At 37.2% G+C, this 12,886-nt stretch overlaps 2 protein-coding genes across 5 annotated transcripts; both read left to right on the top strand.

The window, feature by feature from the left end:
* Positions 1–132: 132 nt before the first annotated feature.
* On the top strand, positions 133–3,619 carry LOC115420324 (nucleoredoxin-like protein 1). 2 transcript variants are annotated; one of them, XM_030135563.1, is made up of 4 exons: positions 133–322; positions 1,922–2,193; positions 2,305–2,394; positions 3,106–3,619. In XM_030135563.1, exons 2-4 carry the CDS (start codon positions 1,958–1,960, stop codon positions 3,482–3,484), a joined length of 705 nt encoding a protein of 234 aa, XP_029991423.1. In that variant the 5' UTR covers positions 133–322; positions 1,922–1,957; the 3' UTR covers positions 3,485–3,619. The 2 variants fall into 2 exon arrangements, with proteins under 2 accessions (XP_029991423.1, XP_029991415.1); XM_030135555.1 differs by having other exon boundaries at positions 134–322; positions 1,918–2,193.
* A 2,728-nt stretch (positions 3,620–6,347) lies between these two features.
* LOC115420336 (nucleoredoxin-like protein 1) lies at positions 6,348–12,477 on the top strand. 3 transcript variants are annotated; one of them, XM_030135589.1, is made up of 4 exons: positions 6,348–6,456; positions 9,391–9,659; positions 10,428–10,517; positions 10,645–12,477. In XM_030135589.1, the coding sequence occupies exons 2-4, from the start codon at positions 9,424–9,426 to the stop codon at positions 10,997–10,999; spliced, it is 681 nt and encodes a 226-aa protein (XP_029991449.1). In that variant the 5' UTR covers positions 6,348–6,456; positions 9,391–9,423; the 3' UTR covers positions 11,000–12,477. The 3 variants fall into 3 exon arrangements, with proteins under 3 accessions (XP_029991449.1, XP_029991441.1, XP_029991435.1); XM_030135581.1 differs by having other exon boundaries at positions 6,388–6,610; positions 9,375–9,659; XM_030135575.1 differs by having other exon boundaries at positions 6,390–6,610.
* The last annotated feature ends 409 nt before the right edge of the window (positions 12,478–12,886 follow it).

The raw sequence follows: 12,886 nt of genomic DNA, 5'->3' as shown, positions 1-12,886 counted from the left end.
TACGGTTGAGCCAGTGTTTTTAGGCCCAACAAACACACATACATAGAAGTCTAACCTCTGCCCCTGAATTACAGCCGTGCCACACCTACAGCTATCTGTAATCTCCCCTGTGGACCAGAAAGTGCAGGGTGAACAAATTACAGACAAGGAGGTGAATGGACAGCGAAAGGTGTCACTGAAATAACAAACTTCACAGGATTTAAAAGGAAAAACTGAAGGACAGAGGAAGAAAGAAAGCAGCAATCACAGGCAGAATACAATGCCTTAAAAGAGGGAACAGATTCTGGACGTACACTATTTCTTTCCCAGTGGGACTTTCAAGGTGAGGTAAATTACATGTGGTATATTCAGCTGCCACAGTGCAGATAAAGATTGATAGCATATTAAATTAGCTACTAACAAATCGAGCCGTGTTGCTAGTGTATATCAGGTACAATCGATAAGCCTCTAGAGTAAAGCGGATGATTGTGAAATAAGTTTTCCAAATGTAGGATTTAAGCTTTAACCTTTCTGAGTCTTACAGTAAATCCTTTTTTTTTCCCAGGTGCTGCTCAGTTTCAAACATATTTCTCCTGTATCAGCCTTGGAAGTTTCAGTCCACAGTTTTAGTCTCAAATAGATCTGGAACAGCTTAAAGCCACAGAGCCAAATCTCATTTGTGTGTTATCGCTGTCAATTCACAGCCCACAGCGTCTGCTGCAACAGTGAAATACAGGCTGTGCAGGACTGATAAAGCACATTTCTGAGCTGTTATGCCTGAACTTCACTTCTGTATCTGAAATTTATTTCTTATGGTTTTTTGTTCACAGCCATAAGTGTATTCTTCATCACATGAAAGACTTATTCACGCCGATCAGCTGCATCTAAGGAGGTGTTACGTTGTCTTCAGATTATTGGACACTGGTATCTCCAAAAAATAGTCACCCTTCAGTTGAGTAGGAAGCTGCACAATCAGTCAATTAGGAGCAGTTAAAGGTAGAATCCACTCACTGTGCTGCAGTGATGCAATCCAGCCAAAGGCAATCACTACTAATTTGAAGCAGAGCGTATGACAGTATTTCCACTTTAAAATAAAAAGCATAGATTTTTCTCTCCTCTAATTTATCTTGTGATGTCAGTGTTTAACTGCATGTCCATGGATCTCTGCACTAAATACAGTCAGCTCAGTCGTCCTAATGTAACTTTATGCTCATTTTCACAGGTATATTTTGTAAAAAAAATTTCCAAGCTCTCAAATGCTCCCTGTTGTTCTATTATGACCAGTGTTCAGCACTTAAAGCATGTGGATTTGTAAAGAGCCCTGTGAAAATGATGTTTAAAAAAAAAAAAGAGCAAAAATATGAAAGAAGTCCAAGATACCGCTATCTGTCTGTTATTATCACTTTATTTTTGTCAGAATGTGTGACAAAAACCAATACAGTTTTGTCTCTGGAATAAAACCACATTGGGTAACAACTGTTGACCTTTCTTAACAAGTGTATTTCGTGTCATACCTGTGTAAAATCACATTCACAAAGGGAAACACAGAGAGTATCAATCAATCAAGCCACAACATAGCAAAAGTTATCTCATGACACTTCACATTCAGAGCTGGTCTAAACTAGACTGTTAAGCCAATTCACAGACACCGAACAGAATCCTGCAAGAGCAAATACTTGGTGACAGAGGGAGGAAAAATGTCCTTTTAACAGGCAGAACCCTGGACTCTGGAGGATGGTCATCTGCCTTGACCAGTTGGGGTTAAAGAGAGAGGAAGAGGAAGAGAGATTGGGGGAGGGGGGAGAAGGGGAAACACATGGATGCACAGCAAACTGAACTGTAACTGTTAAAGATTTGAATGGCTGTTGTTAGTATAGAGAATAAAGTGTTTTCATACAACAGAAAACTCTCCTGACATTTAACATCTCTTCTGTTCAGATAGGGTTTTTCCCCTTTCCTCCGCTGTCATCTTTCAATCATGGTGGATCTGTTCCTGAACCGAGTACTGGTGGAGAACAACTGGGACCAGGATGAGCTCAACACAGAGCGGGAGATCATCGGCATCCTGGAAAACCGAATTGTGATGCTTTTCTTTGCTTCTGCGGATTGTGGCAAATGTCAAGAGTTCCTTCCTGTACTGAATGACTTCTTTAAGAGGCTAAAGGACCCGGCTTACATTGAATACCCCAAACTGCTTGCACTCATCTACATCAGGTTTTTGTATTCACTTTCTGTTTTTCTCTGTGATGCACATGTGATTCAGGCTGACTCACAATCACACTGTTTTATCATTCTAAAATTTCCATTTCAATCTCCTCTCTCCAGCTTGGACCAATCTGAGCAGCAGCAGGAGAGATTCCTCCAAGACCTGCATAAAAAAACTCTGTTTTTGGCCTTTGAGGACCCATACCGAAAGTAAGTGGACCAATGGCAAGGAGAGGAAAACAATCTGCATATTCGTTTCTTAGGTATTAGTGAATGTCATTTAACCCATAAAGACCCAGTGCTACTTTTGTGGCAGTTCCTAAAAGAATTTTTCTCTCTTGTTAACCTTTCTTAAGTGATTTATCACAATTTATTATAATATTGTCCTCTGTATTTTGCTTTTGTCAGTGTAAATCAGGTATTTTATCCTATATTGAATTTACTGATCATCTAAATGTTCACAAAAACTCAGAGCAAATTCAAAAGTTATTATTTTACAACAGAAAAAACTGAAGAAAAATTGATTTTTTCAGCAAGGATATTAATGACTGAACATAAAAACAAGCATCCACAACTTTTGTCATTTGTCAGATTCCATGGGTTTTACTGTTGAGTCAATGTTGTAGAAGATGACAGTGTTTCCATGGTAACTATGGAGCCTCTGAGTGTCCAAATGGGTCATATGTGATGACCATGAAAAGATGACAAACTGAATTTTACACCATTTATTTACATGTACTGATAGGATCAGTGGATGAACAGGTATTAAACAGTTTAGATCAGTAGATGATTTTGATCACCGGTGGCTGTTTGGGTCTTTATGGGTTAAAGCCTAAATAGACAAAAATGGAAAAATAGTGAAATAAAAGCATGATTTGTCTGTGTGGATTGTTATACCCATGTGTGTTTGTGTATTTTCAGAGAACTTCAGGCCATGTTTAAGGTGCAGGATGTACCAACAGTAGTGGTCCTTCGTCCAGATGGCTCTGTCCTCTCTCCAAACGCCGTTCAGGACATCTATTCCTACGGCTGTGGATGTTTCCGTGACTGGCAGGAGGCAGCAGAGCTTATTGAGAGGAGCTTCATGCTTAACGAGGAGTTTGATGACCTAAACTTACGTAGCGCCACCGACCCCGTGAGACGACTCAAGTACAAGACAGAGGACGATAAGAGGAAGAAGAAATGGTGGAACTTATGGGGGAAAGGTAAAGCTGGAGGAGAGGAAGAGGAAGAAAAAGACAGTGGGTGGGATACGAAGAGAAAAGAAGGAGGTAAAGGAATACTGTGGAGAATAAGATGAAGAGAAAACAAGAATGCCATTTTAAGTTTCTTTAAAAAACACACAAATACTGTCTCTCATGCTCTATCTTTACAAATGTGCTCTGAAAAGAACTGTTGCATTGCTGAGGGGAAGGTTTATTGACGTATAAATGTGCAAAAGGGCAGTGTCTGCTTTTGTTTGTACTCACAGTAAGACTTTAATGTAATTTTTTGCTTTAACTTTTAATTTCTATTTCAACCAATATTAACTATTATTATTATAACATATTTTAACAAAGTTGAAATTAACAGTTTTACCATTTTTCCTGCAACTATGTCAAATATATTTTTTATCGGATTTGCACAAAGCTGATGTTGTCTGAACCACTGAAATCAGGAACCACAATTTAACACACAGCTCCTTAATATTTGAATCAGATGCACGTTTCCACAGTGTCACCTGTAGAGGCAGACCTACTTTACCTTAAATCATTTTTGGCTCAGTATTTTTGTATAATGCTGTACAAACTGGACCTTCATCAACCCTAATCCGCCCATGGCACACAGCTCATCTTCACAGATATCACTCTACCTGCCAATGTCACAGCCAATGACTGACGAAGACGTCTGCTCACTGAAGGTCATTTTTTCCAGTAACTGGTGGAGACCAAATCAGAGCAAAGAGCGGTATGAATCCTCAGACATGACCTACACATTCTCATTCCCAACTCATCACATTTTGACACATAGATCATCATTTTTTTATGCAAGGGGTTATCCAATAGACGTCTGAACTATGCCATGGCTATGATTTTGTTACATCTAGGCAAAACCAAACAAACAACCAACCAAAAAAACAAAACTATAGGTACAAGACAGCAATCTCAGAAGCACTTGTATCTAAACATACAGTAATGGCCAAAATTCTTAGAACACTTGGCATATTTAAGAGGATTCATCTGTTTTTTTTGGCCATTAAAATAACCATAAAAGTAATAAAATATCTACAAATTCATCGTTATGCTCTATAAACCATAGAATCGATTAAAAAAAGAAAAAAACAAGAAAAAAAAAACAAGCTAAGACTGTTTCACTGTCAATGTCACACAATCATTTTCCTTCACAGAAGAATCCAAATTCCTTGTGTGACGACTGTCAGATGTGATCGAGGTAAAACTGATGGTGAATCTGAGTCTACAGCTGTGGGATTCTTTAGAATGGACATCCTGCTCATTAAATAAATATTAAAGTTACAAGTGGATAAAAACAGCAGGACTCACTTCATCTGATATTTGTTGTGCTCAGAACAACCACCTGAATGTTTTGTGAAAATTAGGAAATTAAAATAATTTTTTGGTGACGAAAAAGATCAACATTTTTAGATCTGTCAGGTATTCTAATCATTTTAGTGACATAAAGTTCTTCTATATGATAAGTGCTGTTGGAGATCTTGACCTGCTTTGCTCCATCTCCATGCACCTTGGAACTAGGTAAAGTTGTCCCAGACCCTTGTATTTAGATTTACTTCAGGGCGAAGACAGAGGAATTTTAAAATTACCACAACACAAAACAGGATGGGAACCATGGTCAAACTTTGGTGTAACACCAAAACCATTGCAATCACCTCATATTAAGGTTTTTGCTTCTGGACTATGTCACCTGGCATTATGTTGTGACTTTCAGACATCTAACTAAGGCAGACTTCTGTCTGGTAACCTGTGTGTTGAAAATTGACACTATACAATAGTTGTAGGATAATTGGGCTGGAGCGCACCGGAGCTCAGCTCTGCCTCCTTAGTTCCACAACAAACCCCACTAGAGCACAGCTCCCTCTCTCTTAATATAAAACAATCCTCTACTATTTCTGTTATTCAGTTTCATCTCCTGATAAACAAAATAAACTATGATGTTGAATAAGTGCAAGATGACCCAAAGACACACCCAAATCAACTACATGGGATTGTCAGACGTCACATCATAACACATTCTATGACTGTAGTATCTCAGTACATCAACGTCTATGTGCCACTCACCTGATAAACAGATCTAAACAGATCCTAGAATTCTAAAGCCTAGCAGGGTTGGACACATTTTCTATATAGTAATAGTAATGATAACATAGCACCATTAACAACACTTTACCTTGAAAGGAAAAGAGCAAGATATTCAGAGAAAGATGTTACAACCCAAAGGAAATAAAATAAGACATGCATAAAAGATGTAAATGATGTTAAAACAAGATGGGAACACAATATAAAAGAATGAAAGCAAATAAAAGCAACTGAAACAATAGAATAAATAAAACAAAGGAAAAGACGATATGAAAAACATTTCTTCTTGTCAGTATTTCTATATAAGTTGGTGTCAGTTGCTGATTGCTACCACATGGAGATAATTAGTCTAGTTCTTTTCTTCCCATGTGGTCCAAACTACTCTAATATATAATCTGTTGTAGCTAGTGGGTGCTGGCACCTGCTGATGTATCTATAAGATGTAAATTTAAGATGAATATTTTGTTAAGCACCATGTGTACAGTTTGTAATATGGACATGTTACTTTTACTGCATTTTTGCTGTGTGTCATTTGAGGTCATTTTGAGTTTCATTGTATAATAATATGTTATAAACGGATGTATCTCTCACTTCCATGCAGTGCATATGCCTGAACTCTGGGCCTGTGTTTTAAATCCATCAGACACATGTTCAGACAAATGCACATACAGCTACTAGCAATTTATTCCCTGTGGTTCTGTACATCCATTAGTTACTGCATAATAAAAGTCTCTCTCTGGTTCTCTTCATTATGGTCTTTTTATGTTTCTTTAGTGTGTTCCTAGTTCTGTAGTTCATTCGTACGTATCAGCGGATTGGTACACACACGGAACATTGCAAGCACTTCATGTCCCTGGTCCCTCTGTCACCTTGTCTTTCAATCCCTGCCTCCCAGACAGAGGAGGGGCGGCGGAGTGCAGACACACAAAGGAAAAGGGAGTGAGCAGCCACTGCCATCAAGGTGAAGTAGACGCAGTCAGTGGGTGAATGTGATACAAACTGACAGGCTTGGAAGTGATTCAAATGCATCTCAGAAAGAGTTGAAAAGAAACTAAATCTTGAAGGCTGTTCTCTTATTGGATTTCCACCTCAAGGGGCGATATTATTTGTTAGAGGTAAGCACTTGTAAGGATTAAAGGATTTATCAGCAAACAAGACAGCCTCATACGATTAATAGATAGGTGTGTAACTAAACCTTCCACTCATAATAATGCTTGTTTTGTATTTATAATAACTATCATATATAATTTTACACATGTAAAGTAGTTCTCTTGTAGCTTCGTGGCTCTTCATTAGCAATTATTAAGTATAATTAATGCCCTATATTGCATGAACAGATTCTACAACTATTTACAAGCAGTTTTCCCTGAACAGCATCATAATTACGAGTAAATCACTTATTGATAGTGAGTATCTAAGCTGTTATACATAAATTATGATTTTAATGTGCTTTTCTCAGTTTGAGCTCTTTAAGGTGCTTCAACAACAGTGATTCCTCCTTAATAACACTTAAAGAATAGAATGTATTTTTAAGTAACAGAGCAATATTTGTTAATAGTGTCTAAACACTGTAAATTAAAGTAGCAATCTTAAAGATTTTAGTTGTTTTCTCTTTCTTGCCCACTATTGGTGATCGGTGGTAACTGCAGTTTTGCTTTTGAGCCAAGGTTATTTGGACTGAAGCGGAAAGATTCTGATGCCAGGTTTACCATTGATCAAAATGCTTAACCGCAGTTAATTAGCTTAATCTTTGGTCATATTTATCACCGTGAGCCAGTGGTATCAGGCATGTTCTCCTAATATTTAGTACAATTAATACTGCAGAATGGACTTCATTCTTAGCTGTGATGGGAGATTTTTTTCATATTTATCTTTTTAAACCTTTATTTAACCAGGTAGCCCCTTGAGATCAAGCTCTGTTTTTCAACAGAGGCCTGGCCAAGACTGCACACCACTTAAAATAAAATGAACATTAAAATATATCAAGATTAGTGGCATTTTTGGTGAGTTTGGTTATTTCTAACTTCGCTTTTGATGATACAAAGAATAAAAGTGACCTCAACACCTCAAGATGTCTCTTGTCTCAGAAAAGGATTAAGTTCATTTTATATCTTATCAGAGGTGTTCTAATTTCCAACAGTTTTATTCCAGTATTAGAAGTGCAAAACATCATGCGGTGATGTCAACCAGCATTATCACCTGTACCCCCTGCTGTTTAGATACATATAGAGTCACGTAGAGTTAGATAGTAGGCAAATATAGGCTAAATATACTTTGCAGTTACAGAATAACAGAACAGAACAATATAGTGTTGGTACAGTTCACTTAGACTGTATGAATGTAAAAACATATCGTTAGCCTCATAGCATAATTGCCTAAGTCATTTAACAGTGAGGTAGCAGACATCTGTTTCAATTAAAATCTTTGAGATGGTCAATTTCAAACTCTATTTTTATACGTTTTGTGTTCCATTATATAAGGATAGATGATATAACATTTACTCAGCAAAACAGGCTAAAGATAATTTTAATCAAGGCTGAAGTGAACTTTTTATTCTAAGTATGTGTTGATCAAATTCTAAACAGTTTCAGAAGAAAAATATCTAAGAATGATGAAATTGTTTTATTTGACTGAAGTTAAAGTTTCTGATTGCAAACTCAGATGTTACTTTTTTCTCAATAATACTCAAGTTAATGAATTTTAATGATGCTGTTATAATTACAAAGTTGTTTCTGGTTTTGATGTATTAGATTGGTTTATCATGCCATTTATGTAAACATTACACGATAAATTCTTAATATTATTAAATATATTTACTTTTCTTTTCTCAGTTAAAAGTACTAGTCTAAAACTAAGTTAAGTCAAAACTTGGCCAATATTTAACAAGCCTGAATCTACTTTTCAGGTACAAAGAAAAAAAAAAACAAAAACAAAAAAGAATCAGGTTATATTAAACACTGAAGCTGGTTTAAGCAGTTTGTTTGACTAGTAAATAAATAAATAAATAAATAATACAGGGTAGGGAAGCAAAATTTACAACATTTTGAGGGAGGGATTGAAAGACAGTGTATGACCAATTAGTTTACTGAAAGTCATGAGAATTTATTTGCCACAAGAAAATTTACAGAATAGAAAATGTTTTTATTCTATGTGTCCTCCTTCTTTCTCAATAACTGCCTTCACACACTTCCTGAAACTTGCGCAAGTGTTCCTCAAATATTCGGGTGACAACTTCTCCCATTCTTCTTTAATAGTATCTTCCAGACTTTCTCGTAATAGTTTTGCTCATAGTCATTCCCTCCTTTACATTATAAGCAGTCTTTATGGACACTTCAACTATTTTTGAAATCTCCTTTGGTGTGACGAGTGCATTCAGCAAATCACACACTCTTTGATGTTTGCTTTCCTGATTACTCATATGGGCAAAAGTTTCTGAAAAGGTATGGATAATAGTGTTAGGTATGATTATGACATCAATATATGTTTGGTTTCAAAACAATTGACGTAGTGCCTGCTGAGAAAAAACAACTAAATGTTCATTGTAAATTTTGCTTCCCCACCCTGTCTATATATATATATATATATATATATATATATATATATATATATATATATATATATATATATATATACATATATATATATATATATATATATACAGTAGCAAATTTGTTGGTGTTTGATTTTTTCTAGGTGGACACTGTTAAAGTCCTTACACTTCTAAAATAAGATTATGCAGAATAAATCAGTAAATGTGCTTTATAATGACTAATAAAAAGCCAATGTGCTACTAATGAGTATATTATAAATAACTAATAAACAGGGAACATCTCTACTTTTAACTTAATATGTCACATTACCTAGTTGTCTTAATGTAAGTAATCCCTCATCACAGAGCTTCCTACGTCAGATTCTGTGACACAGCGGGATGGTGGACCTCTTTATTGATCGGGTTCTGGTAAAGAACAACAAGGACCAGGAAGAACTGGACACAGAACGTGAGGTTGAAATGCGTCTGCAGAACCGGATCCTGATGCTCTTCTTTGCGTCTGCTTCGAGTGAGAGCTGCCAGGAGTTTGCCCCCACCCTTCACGACTTCTACAAAAAGTTGACAGATGAATTCTATGTGGAGCGCGCTGCTCAGCTGGTTCTCCTGTACATTAGGTATAACACACTTTCTTCAGACTGTCAAGAAGTTTGTCTGAAACTCTGAAACATCATCTTACTCCAGTCCAGTGGTTACAAACATTTTTTGTCTGGTACATTCCAGAGCATTCTTACCTCAGATTCTGCTCATGTGATCTAAAAATGAAATCTCTTTAACTCTAATAATAATAGAAATGTATGAATAGTTTCCATCCAAATCAATAATTACCATTAGCTATTACTATTGGCAAACTCTGTCATTATTATGTTAACTCTGACTTTGTGCAGTGTCGCATTTTAACCCTTGTTTAGCATTCATCTGTTGAACTATGTGTTGAAAAGGTTTTGCCTGACTCAAGCTGTAGTTATTCAACATTTTCTAAAGATCAGCATGACATCACTTGCAGATTTATGTATTTATCAAACCTCCTTTACAAGAACCCCCTAGCAACTGCAGAAGAACCCCCTGGGGTTGTCTTCTCCACTGGGAGTAATATCTATGTGCTTGTGTGTACACTGTTATGCATCTGTGCTCATGTATTATACATACAACCTTATAACTACATCTTTACTCGTCAAGTACAAGTCATAATGGTTGGTAAAATATTCTTAGATATTTTTTTTTATTATCCCTTTCACTCTCAGTAAAGGCTTAGCAGTGGTTTTCATTTTTTCCTTGAACCACATCTACTGAATAAAATAAATGCAAAGTGACATTTTCTATATGCGCAGTATCTGCCCATCTGTATCCAGCAGCAAAGTGATTTTCAGTCTTTTATGTTTCAGCTTGGACGAGTCAGAGGAGCAGCTAGAAGACTTCCTCAAGGAGCTTCCCAAGAAGAGCCTGTTTCTGGCCTACGAGGACCCCTACAGGAGGTGTGTGAGATTGTCCCATGAGTTGTGTGCAGAAGCTGCTGGTAGCTGATTGTAATGTAAATATACCCAGCTGTATGAATCCATTAGCTGTGTGAATATGTGTGTTCCAGTCTGTGTGTGTCCACAGGGAGCTAGAGGCCATGTTTAATGTGGAGAAGCTGCCCACAGTGGTGGTCCTGCGCCCCGACTGTTCCATCCTCATCCCAAATGCAGTGGAGGAAATAGTCAGCCTTGGCCCTGAGTGCTACCAGAACTGGCAGGAAGCAGCGGAGCTCATCGACAGGAACTTCCTGATGAATGAGGACTTTGAACAGAAGTCCATGCGCAGCTTCACCGACCCTATAAGAAGACTCAAGTACAAAGTGGAAGATGAGAAGAAGAAAATGAAGAAGGAGAAAAGGGAGAAGCGCAACGGGCGGGGTGGAGGCAGAGGTGGAGATCGAGATGTGGAGGCAGATGGAGGAGGAGGGTCGCCATGGTGATTGAGACTAACAACAAGAACATATTAGTGCTAACTCTCTCCAACTCTTGCCATGATTGGTTCTGTAATTATCATGATGTCACAAAGTTTTCTATTTAACTTTTGATTGATCAAACACAAAGACAAACAACAGGTTTTAATGCCTGGGTGATGTGGTTTCATGACTCGTGTTTTGAGTCCGTCTTGAACTAAGAAGACTTGCAGTTGCAGCTGCTGAGATCTCACAGACTTGTCTTTTCATTGTCAAATTTATTTTTAACATCATCACTGGGATTTGAAGTTAGTAAAACTTCCTGCTGCAAATTCATCCAATAACTTGACTCCATTCTATTTTTACATTGTTGTAGGAGAGACTGTGGCTGTCTGGAGGAGAGCCAAACGTTCTGCAATAAAATCTAGCAACTTGAACTACAAGGTGTTCATCTATGATGATAAAAACATGTAAAAATCTGCAATGCAGTGATTACAGAGACAGCTGGGGCTGTGTCAAACTTTTATTGGAATCATAAAGAAAGATAGTTGAGAGATGTTAGCAAAGCAAAGTTATATATGTGACTGATGTTCTCTGGAACCTCTTCAACCTCCACCCAGAGAGAGTATGTGAGTCTTAGCTAAATATTTTAATCACATATGTATTAACTGCATATTTCAGCATTCTTATCAGCTATTTACCACCATGTTCAGAGTACTTACCATTTACATATGGAAGGATGGACCAAATGCAGTATTGCCTTTGAATCTGAGAGGAGATGTTTTCTGACAAATTATTGTTTCTTGTCTCTTGTTTTGATCATTATCATGACTTGATCTTGATGTAGGTGGTCTTGACTACAACATGACATTTCAATATTCATGGTGGAACTCTTTTTTGATCAAGCTCTGGTGAAGAACAACAAGGACTTGAACATAGCATGAAATTTTGATGTGCCTCCAAAAATGAAACCCTAATGTTTAACAGATGGATTTTTGTACTTTGGTTTTGTTTGGCCAGACAAAACCCACTCCACAGCTGAACATCAGAAACAAAACATCTCATCCTTTTCATAAAGAAATGTCAACCTGAGCTGTTAACAGTTTTGCTTTCCAGCGCTAAGTGTCTTTGTATATTTACTGCTAACATAGCTCCACTGAAAGCGGGTGTGTATATGCCAACAACCAATAAAACATAATGTAAAACAGTATTTAAGGGAACACTGACTGCTGCTAACTATTGCTGACCTCCACTTAGAATTGGCTGTCTTTTTATCTTTCAGTGCTGCCAAGTAAACAGTCAAGCCAAGGTTAGTCCTGAGCCAAGTCTAGCTATTAAAGCTTGTTTTATGACTCTCAGGAGATTATTCCAACCATTTTCCTATTTTCAAAGACAGAGCTCTGTGAAGCATTTTTTACATGGTAATTTGTACCATCCAATCAAAACACACTGTGCATAATCTGAAATCGATGAATTATTCAACGCCATTAAAATAATTTTGTTAGTGACTGTTGTGCTTTGAGTGTTTATGAAGTCTAGCTCCACTTTATACACTATAAGCAATCAGGCCCATTCAAAGCAAGGCAAGTGAAATTATGGAAAACTGGCTTTGTACATAATCAGTGATTTCCCTCGAATGTGACTCATCTCCTTTCATGCCGAAGATAATGTTTAACGTTTGCACTCTTCCTCATATGTAAACTGCAGGGATGATGCTTTTTATGTGATCAGCCAAATTGGTGTGAAGCAGATATGTCCTTAACATCAGGGAGCTTTTCTTCTCCCTCCCTTCTTTTCACTTTTTTCACCAGAGATGCTTATACATTAAGGATGGAAAGCAAGAGCTGCGATTCAATCTTGTGACAAATGATCACATCAGGGATGCACAAAGGTGTAACTGATTGATTGGCGCGTCTA

The sequence above is a fragment of the Sphaeramia orbicularis genome, chromosome 1 (assembly GCF_902148855.1).
Source record: "Sphaeramia orbicularis chromosome 1, fSphaOr1.1, whole genome shotgun sequence".
Taxonomy (NCBI): domain Eukaryota; kingdom Metazoa; phylum Chordata; class Actinopteri; order Kurtiformes; family Apogonidae; genus Sphaeramia; species Sphaeramia orbicularis.
The sequence above is the reverse complement of the archived record's forward strand: the minus strand, read 5'-3'. Positions and strand labels throughout refer to the sequence as shown.

Bases quoted from the DNA above. Each gene is read 5' to 3' on its own strand.
- LOC115420324 (XM_030135563.1), top strand. From the start codon at position 1,958: ATGGTGGATCTGTTCCTGAACCGAGTACTGGTGGAGAACAACTGGGAC. The intron at 2,194-2,304 runs GTTTTTGTATTC...TCCTCTCTCCAG, and splicing joins CTTGCACTCATCTACATCAG to CTTGGACCAATCTGAGCAGC. The intron at 2,395-3,105 runs GTAAGTGGACCA...GTGTATTTTCAG, and splicing joins TTTGAGGACCCATACCGAAA to AGAACTTCAGGCCATGTTTA.
- LOC115420336 (XM_030135589.1), top strand. From the start codon at position 9,424: ATGGTGGACCTCTTTATTGATCGGGTTCTGGTAAAGAACAACAAGGAC. The intron at 9,660-10,427 runs GTATAACACACT...TTTATGTTTCAG, and splicing joins CTGGTTCTCCTGTACATTAG to CTTGGACGAGTCAGAGGAGC. The intron at 10,518-10,644 runs GTGTGTGAGATT...GTGTGTCCACAG, and splicing joins TACGAGGACCCCTACAGGAG to GGAGCTAGAGGCCATGTTTA.